This window comes from Typopeltis vanoorti, chromosome 20, assembly GCF_054136105.1.
Source record: "Typopeltis vanoorti isolate ZY-2024b chromosome 20, IOZ_Tvanoo_1.0, whole genome shotgun sequence".
In the NCBI taxonomy this organism is placed as follows: Eukaryota; Metazoa; Arthropoda; class Arachnida; order Uropygi; family Thelyphonidae; genus Typopeltis; species Typopeltis vanoorti.
Genome location: NC_143568.1, coordinates 96,352,070 through 96,370,992, shown reverse-complemented (window position 1 = coordinate 96,370,992; position 18,923 = coordinate 96,352,070). Strand labels below are relative to the sequence as shown.

At 34.7% G+C, this 18,923-nt stretch overlaps 1 protein-coding gene across 4 annotated transcripts in view; it reads right to left on the bottom strand.

The window, feature by feature from the left end:
* Nucleotides 1–13,597: 13,597 nt before the first annotated feature.
* Nucleotides 13,598–18,923, bottom strand: part of LOC150095690 (transmembrane protein 17-like) — a 63,037-nt gene continuing 57,711 nt past the window's right edge. For all 4 annotated transcript variants that reach the window (XM_090410202.1, XM_090410203.1, XM_090410201.1 and 1 more), the window contains exon 4: nucleotides 13,598–17,045. In XM_090410202.1, the coding sequence (XP_090266328.1) occupies nucleotides 16,806–17,045 (240 nt within the window). In that variant the 3' untranslated portion in view covers nucleotides 13,598–16,805. The remainder of the gene's footprint in view (nucleotides 17,046–18,923) is intronic.

Below are 18,923 nucleotides of genomic sequence, written 5' to 3'. Positions count from 1 at the left end.
ATACCACGAACAATGAGCAGATAAAAAACGTTGGTGCGTTGCAATATACATATGGGGGTTCACAGTATGAACCAATGTGCTGCATAATAATCTTCCAGAAAATAAAAGCTGGAGATCTAGGCTTAGTCAATATATGACTGAAATTGATAACCAGAGCCATAATTGCAGTAAAAGCACATCATACCATGGATATACAATTGCCTTTCTACAAAAATTCCTTCCTGACAAAGTAATCAGCTCTCTTTCTCTCTCTTACTCACTTCCTTCGATTAAACAAAGACTACCTAGAATGTTCACTGAAATGGGTAAGGGATACAAGTTTGCAGAAGAAAATTACAGCATAGAGAAGTTACTAAATACCAAATCACAAGAAACATATGCAGTTTGCTAGATCCACTTTCCTTATAATCCAGCAACAAGAACAAAGAGGAGGAGAAATCATTCTAAGTTTTAACCCCTTAACATTACAAAGACGTCTGTGACACATCTTTTGTTTATTGCACCAAAATTGATTTTGAATTTTGGTTTCACATATAAACACAACCGAATATAGACGCTAGACAATCTTGTGCCTATTTCCTTTCAGCCGAGAAAAGTTGCCAATGGCATGTATCGACTATTTCGTTTGCGTTTGCACAAATTCATCATTATTTTTCAAATAATGATGAATTTGATCCAGCAAATCACCCTCGCCCAAAACATTGGCAGAAAAATGACCGCTTTCTGATTTTTAATTGGTACGTTAAGGGGTTAGTTAAACAATGTATTCCAGATTTCCAATAACTACATACAAAAAACGTTTTTCTTCCAAGTGCATCATCCATGTTTGCTGACGAAAATGTGAGTTGGGACAAAAGGCATACTGTTTTTTTAAAAAGACAGAAGAAATGTGGAGTGTCATGAAACAATGAATGCCACAGATTCCAATAATAAATGAAAATATACTATTTTGGCTAAATGAGAAGAAGCTAAGTGGAGTAAAAATAATCATAATTATTATGATTATTTTTCAAGATGCACTGAGGAACTCTATCCTTTTGAAAAGAGACCAATGTAGAAGAATAAAGTCCTTAGGAGATCATTTCCCATCAAACTAACCATCTAGATAGCTGAACAGGAGGAACTTTTTGTAAGACAGAGCATCTCTAAAAAGAACCATCAAAATCAGTTGAATACAATTTCTAGAAGTGAACTTTAAGAACTTATGTCTAATTAAGTAACTGTGCTAAAATGATTAATAATTTATAAGTGTACAAAACCGAATGCAACTACACCTGGTCATCGACTTATGACCTATGCGACTTACAACCGTCCGCACTTACGACCATAAAAAAAAAAAAAATTAATGAATGAATTAATAATAAATCAGGCAGCTGCGCGTACGATAACTATGGGATACGATAACCTGCGTATGATAACTATCTCTCACATACACTCAATCGCTTTCAAGCATGTTGCGTGTGGTGTATTAATTAAAATTCTACTGAAATACTACCCATAAAATGTCTAGTAAAAGGAAAATGCCTTCATCTACAGATACGCCAGCTAAGAAGTCAAGGAAAACAATTGATTTAGAGCGTAAAATGAAAGTTATCCAGAAGTATGAAGGCAGAAAGAAAGTACAGTGCTTTCACATACACTCAATCGCTTTCAAGCATGTTGCGTGTGGTGTATTAATTAAAATTCTACTGAAATACTACCCATAAAATGTCTAGTAAAAGGAAAATGCCTTCATCTACAGATACGCCAGCTAAGAAGTCAAGGAAAACAATTGATTTAGAGCGTAAAATGAAATTTATCTAGAAGTATGAAGGCAGAAAGAAAGTGAATACAATAGCACATGACTTGAAGTTATCACATTCCACGGTATCGACGATACTTAAGGACAAAGAAAGAACTCGGGAAGCTGTGAAAGGTTCCGCACCCATGAAGCCTACAATTTTAGCCAAACAGCGACAGGGACCCATCCATGAAATGGAGAAATTGTTGTTTATGTGGATGGAAGAAGTAAATAGAGGATGTCAAGAAGCAACTGATTATAACATTCCAGAAAACATAAATAATCAGAATAATATTGAAAACCAATGGAATATGATTAAAGAGTTAATTACAAATTCATCAAATCGATTATTGAAAAATGCAGAAAAAGAAAAAATAAAACATTGGATAACAGATGAAATACTTGGCCTTATGGATGAAAGAAGAAAATATAAAAATGCTGTTAAAGAAGATATGGCCAAATACAAATATCTTAAAAATCAAATTACAAGAAAATGTAGACAAGCCAAAAAAAGAATACCTAGAAGAACAGTGTAATAACATAGATGAATTATTTAAAAAAGAAAACATAGAGAAAGCCTATAAAGAAATTAACAAACTGACTTTCGAATTTAATAAGAACAGCAAAAACAATGTCATCAAAGATGAAAATGGAAAATTACTAATAGAATCTGAGGATATATTAACGGAATGGAAGAATTATCTTGAAAATCTCTATAATGGCGAATCAGCATAGAAAATCAAAATGAAGATAATCTAGGACCCCCATAATGCAAGGAATTTGATAAAGCACTGTCTGAAATGAGTAAGGGAAAAAGTCCAGGTGTAGACAATATTCCTATAGAACTGCTACAAAATCTAGGTGATGAGACAAAAACCTTACCCTATCAATTAATAGCCCAAATCTATTATCATTATTTGACACCTCCAGGGAGTCCAAAGACTCATCGAGGGAGGGCACCTGCTCTACAACTGCTTCCACCACTCATTCACTAATTATCCACCAACGGACCTCAACACCATCTACCGCCGACCACCACCACCACTAGTTTTCCCACAATCACAAGCATCCATGCCCACGGCAGGATTCGAGCCCGCAGGCTTTTGGCTGGAGAACAGATATGCTAACCACTCGGCCAGCCAAGCCGATAGCGGAGAAATACCAAAGGAGTTTATGAAATCAACCATAATACCAATACCAAAAAAGAATAATGCAAACAAATGCAGCCAATTTAGAACAATAGCTTTAATCCCACATGTTAGCAAAATTCTGCTAAAAATTATTCAAAATAGAATTTATTCAAAAATAGATTGTCTATTGGATAAAGACCAATTTGGATTCAGAAAGAATAAAGGAACAAGAGAGGCAATACTCTGTTTAAGAACAATAATAGAGAGAAGATTAGACCTTAGTCAAAATACTTACATTTGCTTCCTTGATTTAGAGAAAGCGTTTGATAAAGTAAACCAGCAAATACTCCTAAATTGTCTAACTAATATCGGCATAGATTTGAGGGATAGGAAAATAATTTATCAAATTTACAAAAATCAAAATGGATGGATTAAAATCAATGATAAGGAGAAAATAATAAATATAAGGAGTGGAGTAAGACAAGGATGTATACTTTCACTCATTTTATTTAATTTATATATTTAAAAGGCCATTCAGGAAACTAAAGATAAAATAAATAGTGGCATAAAGATAAATGGTGAGCAAGTCATGTGTATGAGATTTGTTGATAACATAGCCCTTGTAGCAGAAAACAGAAGAATTAAAAACAATGCTAGAATTACTAAACAATAACCTTGAAAAATATAAAATGAAAATCAACACAGATAAGACTAAAATCATTGTTACAGGCAAAATCCCTATCAATATAGAGCATATAAACATCAGCGGGAAACAAATAAAACAAGTAAAAAGCTTTAAATATTTAGGAAGCCTAATAACAGAAGACGCAGAACAAGAGAAGACATAAGATCAAGAATAAACAGTGCAAAAGCCCAATTCTCTAAGATGAAAAGCATTTTAACAGGAAACCTCAACCTACAATTGAAAAAAAAAAATTAGTAAAGACATTGATACGGAGCATTGCACTGTATGGATGTGAAACCTGGATTCTAGGCAGAGAAGATGTAAGAAGATTGGAGGCTTTTGAAATGTGGTGCCGGTGCCGTATGAACAAAATAAAATGGACAGAAAAAAAATCAAACGAACAAGTCCTGAGAGAGATAAACGAAACAAGAACTCTGGGTGGTTTGGACATATACTTCGACATGATGGATTTGTGAAAAGAATAACTGAATGCAAAATAGAGGGGAAAAGAAGAAGAGGCAGACAAAGGAAAAGCTTTCTTGACCAAGTCAAAAACAGCATGGGTTTGAGGAGTTACCAGGAGGTTAAGAAGAAAGCCAATGACAGAGCAGAATGGAGGAATTTGCTGCTGAGCTACCTGTGGATAGAAAATTTCACCCATGAGCCTTTGCACAGTGCAAGCGAAGATTTTCAGGCTAATACTGGATGGTTTAAGCGTTTTAAAAAAAGATATGCTTTGCATAATGTACGTGTCACAGGAGAAGCAGGAAGTGCAGATGAAGCCCAAAAATTCGTTGATAGTTTCGACTCTTTAATCAAAGAAGAAAGTTATCTACCAGAACAAATATTTAACGTAGATGAAACCGGCTTGCAATGGAAACGCATGCTTAATCGTACGTACATACACCAAGAAGCAAAAAGGATGCCAGGATTCAAAGCTTTTAAGGATCGGTTGACTTTGTTGGTTGGTGGGAATGCCACAGGTTTTAAGCTGAAGCCTTTTCACATTTATCGTTCAGAAAACCCTCGTGCATTTAAGTACATCAACAAGCACACACTGCCCGTTTACTACCATTCAAACCCTAAAGCTTGGATGACTCAAGCACTGTTCGAAGACTGGTTCATGAACTGCTTTATTCCCCAGGCTCATGAATATTGTGAGGAGAGAGAGGTATCCCTTTCAAGATTTTATTGATTATGGACAATGCCCCTGGCCACCCTCCTCATCTGGACGACCTTCAACATGATGTTAGAGTGGTTTTTATGCCACCTAACACAACCGCTCTCATTCAATCCATGGATCAGGGTGCTATTTCAGCATTCAAGGCTCACTACCTCAGAACGACACTCGCACAAGCCATCGAAAGCGATAGATTCTGATGCTGATTTATCTTGGTGAGACTTTTGGAAGCAGTACAACATTCTTCAGTGTATCAAGAATATTTCGACCGCATGGGAATGTGTAACAAAGAATTGTATGTCGGGAATTTGGAAAAAGTGTCTAAAATGTTATGCGAATACATTTGAAGGATTTGAAAAAGGAGAGGAACTGGAAGTGATTACAGAAAAAATAGTTAAACTTGCAAAAAATCTTAAATTAGAATGTGAAATAGAAGATGTAAAGTTGCTAGATTGTGAAATAAAAGAACTTTTGGAAGAAGAGTTGATTGAAAAAGCGAAAGAGGAAGAAGAGAAAGAAGAAGAGGAGCCAGAAAAGAAATTCACTGCAAAGAGTTTATCAGATTCTTTTTCACAACCGAATAAAGCTCTTGCCAGTTTCAAAGCAATCGACCCTAATGTCGAACGATTCACAAAGGTTGAACGTATCATTCAAGATGCTGTGCGTTGTTATCATGAGATATATGAAGAAAAAAAGAAACAAACTGTTCAAATAAAGCTCGGCATGTTCCTCATCAAGAGAACATCTCCAACCTCAACCCAAGAACATGACCCTGATGATCCACAACCCAGCACAAGCAAAGATTAAAAATTGATTTTGTAAATTTCACTTGTATTAATTTTTACATTAATTTTAGATTGTATTTAGATTAGAAAGGTTAAAGAATACTGTTAATAAATCGGCCGACATACGACCAGATCGACTTACGACCTGTCAGCCAGAACGGAAGTCGGTTGTAAGTTGACGACCAAGTGTATTCTTATGTAATTTGAAATAAGTAAGGAAAAACCGAAATGTGTCATAAATGTAATAAAAATAAACAGTCGTCCCCCTTATGTGTTTCTCAAGGAATACAATATACAGGTTTTTAAATCAAATGTAAACAAGTTTCTCCTTTCCCAACTAGACCACCTGCAACCCTGTACAGGTTGAAAATTTCAATTTTTTACTTATCACTTGTGTTCTGCTTTTTTTTTTCATGTTTTGCTAGATACAGTTCAGTGGTTAACTAAATCAAGTGTAAATTACTTCCCATTTGTTAAGCTAAATCTTCCTTCCTTGCCCCCTTCCCTGTATTCTACCATATGAAAAATCTCCTCAGTGTTAGCACCATAATAACCCTTCACCAGCTTAAATGTCTGTCAAATCCCACTCTCTGTCTTCTATGCACCAAACTCTGCATGCTCTCAGATTATTCTCATAATCAACATTGTGCAGTTCTGATATCATATTTATGTTGGATCTAGTGAATTATACACAAACAGAACATGAAGTATATATTTTTTTTTTTTTTGGAGGGTGGAGACCTATAGCTATCTCAACCTTCAAAAGTCATTATAAATTTTTTTCTTATACTAAAGGAAGAATTAAACTCAGTTCTTTTCATCCAAGAAATTATAATTTACCTATAATTTGCAACTAATGAATATCAACATATTATTTTCCTGACCTCCACGGAATGACAGAACTCATCATGGGAGATCAACAAAGTCTATCACCAGTCCTTCAACTCATCCACTGTTCGTGCATTCACCACCCTCTCAGGCAATGCATTCCATGCTCCTATCACTCTATGTGCAAAAAACTTACTTATCCTTTTACAACTTCCAGGGTTGCTCCTGTCCTTGCTCCTTCCCATCATTCTACCATATGTAAAATCTCTTCAGTGAACATGATAATAACCCTTCAAGAGCTTAAATGTCTCGATCATATCCCCCCCTTCCCTTCAGTCTTCTATCCACCAAACTCTGCAGGCCCTTAGTCTGTCCTTCCTCATAATTAACATTCTACAGTCCTGATATCATTTTTATATTGGATCTAGTGTTTGTAGAACATTATAACAAATTCATCAGCTTGGCTAACTGAGCGGAGGTTGCTTCATGTTTCAAGGGATTTACAATCAGTACTTTGTGAGAAAAAATTATCATGTTGGAAGTTTGTCAGTATCATAAAGCTGCCAAAAATGCAGGATATGCACAGATTTAGGACCTGGCAGTCATGATTCTAAGCACCACAACCAAATTCCTGATATGTACAGGACATCATGACTGGATGAAAAGGTCACATCATTACTGTCTTCTTATTGACAATTTTTTTTCCGTATTAATTTTTAATCTCTCAGGACTTTTGGTCTTCTAAAGCATATCTTACTGCATCAATCCACCTAAATCTTGCCAAAAAAACTTGTTAACTTTTCCTCCCCCACTCTGCTCACACATTCTTGAATGCTAAAAATCTTAAGTTCTTTCCTGATACCTTCATTTTTAATATGATTCTACCATTAATGCCCATTCACCCCCCCCTCCTAATTGTTCTAAGAACTCTCATATCTTGTAGTCTGCATTCTTTGATTAAGTGTTTATTTTCTCACCCAGCTGTCAGATCTATAGGTTGAAACTGGTTTGAACCAGTGCATTTTTTTGTAAAACAGGTGCCCTACTCATTCTCTGATAGCAAGAAACATTGTTAATTAAAAGAATAAATATTTACTGATATTTTTACCTTGCAGTGTGATGTTTTGGGAATTAATTTGAAATAACTAAATTTGTTACAACAAATGAAGTATATAACACCCAATTTATTAGGAATAAATGTGTTGTACAAATATATAAAAAATAAGTAAAATGCATGCAATAATTATTAATAAAATTTTATATAGCAAATACTTACTAACAGACATAGTAAAAAAGGCAAATCTCATTAAATAACTAAAATTATTTGTAAATAACTAAACTTGTTTCAAAATCAGGTAAATGTGTAAAAAAATTACTGAATATTATAAATTTTTAAATGTACTGCATCCACATGTCACTGTTAATAAAGGTGCTGTTACACAGTACCATTGTGTAACATCACAAAAAAGCACTGGTTTCTAAGAAATTTCAATTTCTTGTCACGTATAATTTACTCTGTAACTTGGAAAAACTTTCAGCAACTTTCTCTCATGTGGAATATTTTAATAATAAGGTGATAAACCATTTTATTACTTGTATATGTAAAATATATGATATTGTATTAATTCAAAAAAAGATTTCTAGGATCTCATGCTGAATGAAGTGATCAGCCTTCTCCAAGAGAATCAGATTCTGTTCAGTAAGTATTTTAGGCTTACCTGGTCATATCTTCAAGCTGACATCACCTGTGAGCTTCCACTTCTTCAGCATATTATTAATTGTGTACCTGGAAATCCTTAACTGTTGTTGCACAACAGCATATACCAACATTTTACTATCAAATAACATCCAACTTCACATTCTACTCTAAAACACTGTTATTAAGCTTTTCTGTGTAGTCATCATACTTTAAAAAAACAAAATCAAAACGAGCATCGTGTAATTGCATCCATTCTCCTGTAATGAAAGAGAAGAGAGAAAAGTGCTCTGACTTTTTGTATGATGGTGTAGATCTATTATTGATATACGTTCAGCTTATAATTCCTATTTTAGTGATTTATATCATTGATATTTGACTTTTCTTAGCCAAGAATCTAATAGCTAAACTATATATGATAATCATCAGCAGAAATCAGAGCATTAGCTAGCTGAACAGATTAAAATTTAAAGAGAGTAAAGTGTGTGCAAACAATGGTTTGAAAAGTACCTCTTAACACTGTAATAGCTACTTAAATACAACTAGAATACCAAATAACAAATAGAAAGGTGGAGAAGATGCAATTTACAGAGTCTGGTGGATAGGAGAACAAGAGAGTGATATGACAGAGACCTACAAGTTAGTAAGGGGTTGTTATAGGATAAATGTTGAAGAGGTTTTACAGAAAACAGTGGGAGATTAGGAAAGAACCAGAGGTCATCCCAGAGCAGGGGAATGAGAAACAAGTTTTTTTTTGGATTCAGAGTTGTGAATGCCTTGCCTGAGTGGGTGGTGTCTGCAGAGAATTTGAGTATGTTTAAGGCACGGTATGATGAGCTGTGTGTATGACAAAAGGACCTCCTAGGTGAGTCTGACTCCTGGGATCTTAGGATAATAATAATAATAATCTAGGACTTCACTATTACGTTACACTCTGCATGAAATACATGTTACAGTCTCAAGGATGAGAGTTCTATTACCTTTCACCTTGCTGCCAACAAAGAGACTATGTTTTCACTTTATTTTTTCAAATTTTTACAAAGAAATTATATACTGCATTAAAAGTAATCAATCCGATTGTATGCATATAATTATATAATATATAATTATATTATGATGACATGTCAAAGCTACTCATCACAAATAAGCTATGATTTACAAATTTGATTTGAAATTCATGACTTATTATTAACGGTATTAACAATACCAAACAATTTTATCAAAAGATGTTTTATTCACAGCTTATATTTTGCTGAATTTCAAATCAGCATCATCAGAGCACAACACAGCTTGTATTGCTTGATAGAATATCCATTTTAAGATTCAAGAAGCTTGAGTTCTTAATATTCCAAATTAACCTCACTAATTTATTAATTGTTCATATTTGGCTTCCATACTGATTAGCTTTCTAATAAATTTACTTAGTTTTTAGTTGCTTCGGTAACACTACAACTCGAATTATTACAACTGCTTATAAATTAATACCTAACTGTGGTAACCAGCATTAGGTGCATTACACAAACAGATATGCATCTATTTGATTTGATATGTCTGTTCATCTAATATATATATATATATACACACATATACAGATATCTCTTGCTTAACGCAGGATTTGATTAATGCAGCGAAATAAATTGCAGCAATCCCTTGATATACGTGGCAAGAGTTTTGATTAAGGTGCCTTTAACCCTGCAGAGCTCGCAGCTGATCTGACAGATACATGCAAAATGTTTAATATAAATATTCTTACATAAATAAGTGTATAACTTGGATGTCATGAGTAGCTATGCATTCATATTGCATTCATATGCTATGAATGATATTCTGCACTGTTTTTTTTTTGCGGTCAGTTTGGTTTAACACATGTTATGTAAAGGTTTGTGATATTTGACAGTAAATTGTATCTGAGAGATACTGCGACCTTCGATGTCAGTATAGTATGGTTTAGTTTTTTTTTTTATTCTTTGTTCAATGATTTCTAGATTGTAACTGCAAATAAATAAACCATCATGTATTACTGAAATAGAGAGCCAAAGGCTCATTTATCTTACATGTCCTCTAGGGGAAGTGCTTTTCATTATGGAAAATACTAAGGAAAATGATCTGGAGCTTACTCCACCTTTACTATGAGTTACCCATAAGGTTGCTTATGCTTGGATCCACCAAAACTTTTAGTTTTTATATATTCGGCACAAAATTCTTGTAGTTTCTATATTTGGCTATGAAATAATGTTGGATTCAATATCTATCATACATGTCCTCTAGGATAGCGCTTCCCAAACTGTGGGCCGTGGCCCCCTTGGGGGCCATAGGTTTTGTTGAGGGGGCCGTGAAATAATGAAAACAAATTTAAAATGTTTTAAGACTAAGTAGATTTTTTTATTTTAAAAGAAACGTATTTAACTTTTATTATTTATTTATTTATTTTTGTTATTTTTTATATTTTAATGGAAAAATTCACACATTGGTGTTGGTTCACAAACTTTGCTTCCTGCATATTTCGGCGCTTAATGAATATTAGTAAATATTGCTTATTCATATGTTTCATTTCAAAGAAGTGGTTAATTGTATTTACTTCGAATGCTCTCTAGGGAAGCTCCAAATCTTCCTGTCCCTTTCATCATGCGTTCCGTTCCGTAATCAGGGACTGTTGATATTGACTTTATATACATATCAAAACTCGTTTTATATTATCACTGTCATCCGAGCCAGTTTTCTGTTACCAATAAAAGTTTCGCATATACTTCACACATGAAAAAAAGCTTAAACAAGTTCATGTGGAGAGATAGTAACTCACTTGCAGTGGTAAACAACACACCCTCCCTAACAGCCACTATACTGCAGAGGCAATAATCATCCGAGCCAGTTTTCTGTTACCAATAAAAGTTTCGCATATACTTCACACATGAAAAAAAGCTTAAACAAGTTCATGTGGAGAGATAGTAACTCACTTGCAGTGGTAAACAACACACCCTCTCTAACAGCCACTATACTGCAGAGGCAATAAAAACAAGTACTTTTATATGAGGAGTCTGTGTAATATATTTCTCAACAAATAGTGCAATTAGAGACAACTGGGATATTATGTTGGAGGTTTAATGGATTTTTTACAACACTCAAAAAGAATTAAATTAGAATTTAATGCTTCCTATATTTCGTCCTAGTCACTAGGACATCTACGGGGATTACAAAAACAAATAATGTAACATGCACACAAAAAAACAGGCAGATCAGCATCCATCCGCCTGGAGGAACACAAGTCGTACATCGTTAAACACAACTATGGCCATTCAGGCTTGGCTGACCATGTTTTGGACACCACCCACAGAGTATCATGGAAGAAAACCACCATGCTCCACCACAGCAAATTCAAGAAAGAGAGACTTTTCTTAGAAGCAGCAGCAGCTCTCAGAAACCAACCAAATCTTAACAAATACGGTTGCATTAAGCTTCCGAAGATTTGGGAAACACTCATCACCAGAGGTCCCACCTTACATTCCAGGCCACCTACTACCGCCCTTAGAGGGCGCTCCACCTAGATAGGACTTTAGTGTCACCCACGTGGTTGGGCTTAGTATTGTAAGTTTTTGTGTGCATGTTACATCAATTGTTTTTGTAATCCCCGTAGATGTCCTAGTGACTAGGACGAAATATAGGAAGCATTAAATTCTAATTTAATTCTTTTTGAGTGTTGTAAAAAATCCATTAAACCTCCAACATAATGTCCTCACAGCACTTAAGCCTCTACACAACAACTGGGATAAAAATATACTAATTAATGAATCACATGTCCCCTCATACGGAAACTATGCTGTGTAGACTGAAACAAAACCATATGTTGCATGGGCAAACAGTATCTAACTAAAAGCTATTGTTGTTAATTAGATGTATGTGAGTTCGATTTCCCAAGGCAGCAATAAAATTCAACCGAACGTGTTAAAATTCGTAAAAGTGTTAAAACTAAGTAATATATATATAATGAATGTTATGGCAGTTTCACATATGGAATTCAGTTGAAGAGAGTTAGCATTTCAACTCAATTGTCAGCTCTGCTTTTATCTTTCGGTTGCACGATCTTTTGTAAATACCGCACCAATCATATGCACGTTTTAATAACCTGCCTTTGCTGTGCGTTAGGCTTAATTACCGTAAAGGGAGAAAAGTCACAAAAGAGAAAAATGTTCCTGGTCCGGGGATTCCCTTTCAGGTAATAGTCACTAATTTCATGTTATCAGTCTGTGGTGTGCCAGTATTGGTAAGTGGTGATATTATTTGATCTATTCTATGTTAAAAAATTTAACCCTGAGATGGATAAGTGGCTGATAAAAAATAAAAAAAAAAAATCCTGCGAACAATCAGAAGAAGCAGAAAGAGACTCAAAAAAAGGACAGTATTTCATATTTTACCAGAACAGCCCGCATCGTCTTCAGAACCAAACGGTGAGAGGCAAAAAATGTAATATATGCATTTGATTTTTGCAACATTCGCTGTGTATGTTTTGTATTGAATATAAATACAATAAATATTATAATAATATATCTCTCTATTACGATTTTTTTTTCGAGGGGGACCGTAAAATATTTTAATTTTTGCAAAGGGTGTCTTGACATCCAGAAGTTTGGGAAGCACTGCTCTAGGAGATGTGCTTTACATTATGGAAAATACTAAGGAAAGTAATCTGGAGCTTACTCCACCTTTACTACGAGTTGCCCATAAGGTTGCTTATGCTTGCATCTGCCGAAACTGCTAGTTTCAATAAATTCGGCATGAAACTCTTGTAGTTTCTATATTCGGCTATGAAATAATGTTGGATTCAATATCCACTTAATTTGTACCATCATGTATTATATTTGCAGTGTTTTTTCTTTATGTTTTATTGCTTGTTTGGCAAGGTCAGGAGAGTCATTTTGCTTGTTATCGTAGAATTTATGCCGATAAGAAAAAAACTAAAACTGTTCAAACCACTCTTGATAACTTCTTTTGATAAAAAAATTGCAGTAAATAATGTAGGTACAAGTATTTATTAAACATTTACTTTGCATTCATTTTTTATCTTTCCTAAAATATTACCATATAAAATGAAGTATTAATACAGTAATCGATAATGGATGAATTGTAATTTTTATCATTGATTATTAGATTTGATATACGTGGTAACATCGAGGGATACCTGTGTGTGTGTGTGTGTGTGTGTGTGTGTGTGTGTGTGTGTGTGTGTGTGTGTGTGTGTGTGTGTGTGTGTGTGTGTGTGTGTGTATATTAGCAAACATATATATATGCTTGAAACTACTCTACTACAGTTTGGGATTCTAATGAAATTGTCAAAATAATGTTTTAAAGTACAAACACCAAAAAACAAAATAAATATATAATTTACTGAATTATTAATATTTTGCAGGATTTCAAACATCTTCAGAGAACAAATTAGAAATTATGCTAAAACACAGAGCACTCAATTCAAATGCTGCAGAAGCAATTCAAAGTCTAACTGAAGAGAAACTGATAAAATGAAGGTGCCCTCTATGGGGCCCAGATAAAAAAAAAAAGATGAAGTCAATTTAGAGAAGTCAAGTTAAATGTAGTCTTAGAATGACTGTCTTCCAGATAAATGAAAATTAATCTAATCATCAAAATAAACTTATTGAGGTTAGTGGAGTATTTCAAAACAGTCTGTCAGACCTATAGTGACTTCTATGCAGCACAATTGTCAATTTCCATTTAATCATGTATGAAAGGGTATCCAGAACATGGTCTGCCAGTGCTGATTTGTCATACATATGATCACAAATGTAGTTTATATTTTCAGGGTGCATGTTAACAGATCTACCTGTATATCCAAAGTAGGCTATGTTGAAAGCAGAAGGTGAAGATGATCCTTTAAAGAATGGATAATGGTTGCTAGCTAGATATATGAATTAAAAATAGCATGAATATCAGACACTATAATTCTAAAATTATTTTTTTCATGTAGTCCCTGAAATTACAACTCAATACAACATAGCAATGTTTATTTTCTTAAGGAGCATCCCTGTGCTTCTTAAGAAAAAGCACACACACATAGTGGTGAAAGTCAAATCATTGCATAGGTGTGCACAGAAGACAAAGTTAAAGGCATGGATTTCTCAAAAATGGCACAGTGCTGCGAATGTAATATGTATGTGTGGGAAGATGTCACAGATATTTATGTAGAGAAGCTGAATAAAAGAAAAGAATGAGTGTGGGTATGTAGGAAATATATTCTGATGGACCATAAGGCTTGCTTAAATATGAGTAAGGAACATGGTGCCATAACTAAGACAACAGCTGAAGATTGTGCAAATGTTCAGAGAGTGTGTGTGGAAAGGATAGCAAATAAAAACGTTCCATTGACAATAAAGTGGGCGATAGTTTATAAAATATTAAAAAACAGAGTGCTAATGTTAAACTGGGCAATAATGATGTTGAAAAACAGAGTACAATTAATGGTAAGGCAGCAAGTGTGTGTGACTGCCGATAAAATAGTGAGGGTGAATGATAGCAAAAAAAGGAAAGAAAGATTTGAAAGCTGAGTTGGTGAATGCAGAGTGAAATGAAGAGATATGGAGATATGTATGGAAGAGTGAAGAAGACGAAAACAAATTCTATCAGTATGATAAAGACTCATGAGTGGCATTTCGATTATTACAGGTGTGGTAAATGAGAAGATGCACATGGTTTGTTTTCCTGGAAGTAAAATGAATAGAGCGACTGACACATTGGATATCAGTTCTAAGCAAGCAAAGGAGTTGGAAGTGGTAGTAGGGACAAATGACTTGGCTGGGAACAAGGCGAATGTATGACTGGATATCAGTTGTTAAGAAGGGTAAAAGATAATAGTGTGATAGGAAAGGTAAGTGTTGCCCAAGTGTGTGACAGTGATGAGATGAGGTGGAGAGCAAGAATTATGAATGATATGTTAGCAAAAATGTGCGAAGAGAAAGGAGTGCAGTTTTGTTAATGTATGGAATTTTGTAGGAAGAATTGAAGTGTATAAGAGTGATGGACTGCATTTGAATGATTTTGGTGTGAGTTATTTGAAGAGACTGCTGGTGGAAGGGAGAGTAATGAATGCAGAGAATGAATCTGAGCAAGTAAGAAACAATGCGAAAGAGTGGCAGAGTAAGAAAGGAGAGATTGAAGTGGTTCTTATGAATGAAGAAGTGGCTAGCATGAATATAGAGAATGAGAGAACAAATGTGCAAGACAAACAGGAACACTCAGGGTGGACAGAAGAACACAGTGTGAGAAAGGTTGATCCTCCAAGAGGATGTGAATGCATGTGTAGACAAAAACAGAAGGGGATGACCTGGGATGTAGGGAAAACAGTTGGATTTAATGAAGGTTCTGGGATGAGTCTACTGTCACTGGTGGTGTGTATCTGGACATTCTACAAGGATACCTAATACCACAACAACGATGATCATGACAGACGCTTACACTTCCAACAAGATGGAGCACATCCTCATTACTTGACAGACATGAGGCCGTACCTCAACACCTGTTTTCCAAGCAGATGGATTGGTAGAGGGGACACTGTAGCATGGCCACCACATTCCCCTGACCTTACACCATAAGATTTTTTCTTGTGTTGCTTTGCAAAAGATTGCGTGTTTGTACCACCACTACCAGCCAATTTGGATGAGCTGCATTCCAGAATTTCTGCTGTCATTGCTGAAGTTATGCCAGATATGCTCTGCTGGGTGTGGCAGGAAATTGATTACAGATGGAACAGACATCTGCAGAATTACTGGAAGCTGCATTGAAACTTCAAGTGTTATGCTACATTTGCAGGGTAATAAAAATTGTTCATCTATCACTATTTACCTTCTCTTTTCATTCAAAGTTATATACCCACTTTCGAAACACTCTGTATAAAGACACTCTGGAATGTTGAATATGAGGAAAAGTTGAGAAGATGTAATTTACAGAGTGTAGTGGATAGGAGAAAGAGAGGCGGTATGATAGAGACGTTGATAAGCAGTTGTTATAGAATCAATGTTGAAGAAGTTTTACATAAAATGGTGGGAGATCAGGAGAGAACAAAAAGTGATTCTTATAAGCTGTATAAAGGGGGTGTGAACAAGGGAGTGAAAAGCAGGTTTCTTGCATGCAGAGTTGTGAATGATCAGAATGCCATGACTGAGTGTGGTGTCTGCAGAGAATCTGAATGTGTTTAAGTCAAGGTATGATGAGCTACATGTATGACAAATTGACCTCCTAGATGGGTCTTTGACTCCATGGAGTCTTAGGATAATAATAATAATCTTCATGTTTTTTATATATATTTTTCTACTCTAATGACCATATTCATGTTTTGTCATTCTGTGAGGTGAAGTTATTTGACCAAAAGCTCAGCCAATATGCAGTTAACTCTTGCTACAGCTAACACTATTATAACAAACAACAACCTACACTCACTACAACCAACAGTTGAAAGTTCCACAGTTAACAGGGATATTTTAATTAACATTCACTACAGCAAATTAAGTTCACTTATGAGATAAATGGTAAGTACAATATTTAATGCAGAACAAATGATTAACTTTTTTTTTTTAAAGCCGAGAGAGAGAGAGAGAGAAATGAAGTTATATTAACATCCTTATAATTTACAAATGCATATATTTAAGATTTATTTTGTGTATTTTAAATCATGTTTTTAAAAAATCAAAATCTTTTGATTAAAGTTGGATTTCAAATGCATTAAGAACTTAAGTGTTCCAGCTGATGAATATGAAGTTGAAATTTCGCTGCTTGATGATGAGCAATTGATTTAATAGCAAAATATCCGATTATTATCTCAAATAAAACAAATGTAATCATAATAAAATCTAAGGCTCTTTCTAGTGGTAATGGATACGTGCCTTCACAAAATAAAAGAAGGGCACCCAATGGACACTGAAGAAGTAATGTCATTAGCCAAAACCCTGCAAATTCAGGTACCTGCAAGCATAAATTACAATAAATATTTTATCATTATTTTATAAAGAAGTTTAAAAAATAAGAAATCATTAGTGTGTGTGTATATATATATATATAGCATATGGAAAGTAATCAATAAATTTTCCGATTTATGTTTATTATTTTGGGACAGTCGATAAGTCTGAGCAGTTCAAAAATTTAACCTCTCTACTGGCATTGACATTCACCAAATGGATGTGAAACATACAACAGAGTTGGTGAAATGTGGATAAGAAGTGATAACCATCAATTATCACCATTGAGATATGTGATAATCCTTCACACTCAGAAGAACCCTTAAACAGATTAACTCGCATTCGCTAGCTACGAATGTGAGTTAACCTGTTCAATCTGGACAGCTCAATCATTGCTGTGCAATGAATAAGCTATCCATTTATTTACGAATATATGAGTTGGGATGAAGTTGTTCTTTTCTTTATTTCCATGTCTGCCATTCTTACTCCTTGTAACTAAAATCTATGTGCAAATTCTACTGTTTCTGCAACTGTTGCAAGCATGCTGAAGTCATTTTGGGGATGTCCAAAAAGTACCTTGGCTAATTTTGTTATTGATTGAATATCATTAAATTTGAGTTCTTGAATTTGATATTTGATAACAAAAGGTCTGGCATTCAAATTCAACCAATGTGAAAGTTGTTATCTTGCAGTGTTTGGTTTTTTTTGGACCAAAAATTAAGCACATGCAGAAGAAACATTACTAAAATGTAGTTCAAGATTCTTTGATTAAATTTGAACTATATTAGTCTATGAAAATTCTAACATCTTCTACTATGTTACCTACAGTTATTGATCATTTTGAATGGGACACATTCTCTGTACTTTCACCATTTCTCAATATTGAAACTATTCACAGCATGGAATACTTTCAAATGAGATGGTTCCCACTTGAAACTGGCAGACTGGAAAAAGTAACCATTTTTCTCATTTTAAAACATTAATATAAATATTGCTCCAAACATTTCAGCTCTGATCTTTTCAAATTTATATCCAATCCACAAAAGGTTATGAATCTAAAATAGAGACTACTGTTGATGGGCTAAATGTTAAATATTTAGAAATCTTCATCTAGACACCAAACAGTAGGTTTCAAACCACTTCAGGCCTCTAAAACCTGTCAACAAAACTGTCTCCCACCTACACATGAACATGCAGCCTGTTGGATGGAGGGCAAGTACACTATCCATTAAGATTACTCCAGTCTTCCAACCTTAGTCTGGAGTGGTAGACAGATATTGCTTAAATCACTGTATTTTATTCATTATTATTATTATTGCACCCTACAAGGAGTCAGCATACTCATTGTGGGAGGTTCATTCAACTGATAACATATTTATCATACAGAACCTTAAAATCCTTAATACTCCTTATATTAACAGCACATTCTGGTAATGAGTTCCATTCACTGACAATTCTCCATGTAAAACTACTCCTCACACCCCTCTTCACCACAGTCGTACATAACTTCCAGGAATGGCCTCTGGTATTTCCCACCTCAACTTCTACTCTTTTTATAATTTCATCTGGATTAATCTGATAAAATACTCTCACTAACTTAAATGTCAATATCATATCACCTCTTTTCATCCTGTCCACCAAACTCTGCAATCTACATTTCTTCAGCTTCTCTCCATAGCCAGCATTCCAAAGTCCAGATGTTGCCTTAGTCACTCATCTCTGGAACCTCTCCAATGTTTCCACATCACACTGAAAACCAGGTGATCAAATTTGAGCACAACAGCACAACCACTATATAAAGCATTGGTAGTACTTTTTATCATAGCAGCACTACAATGTGCAGTCTTTGCAACACTTGCAATATGCCCTCTAAACTTCAATCTAC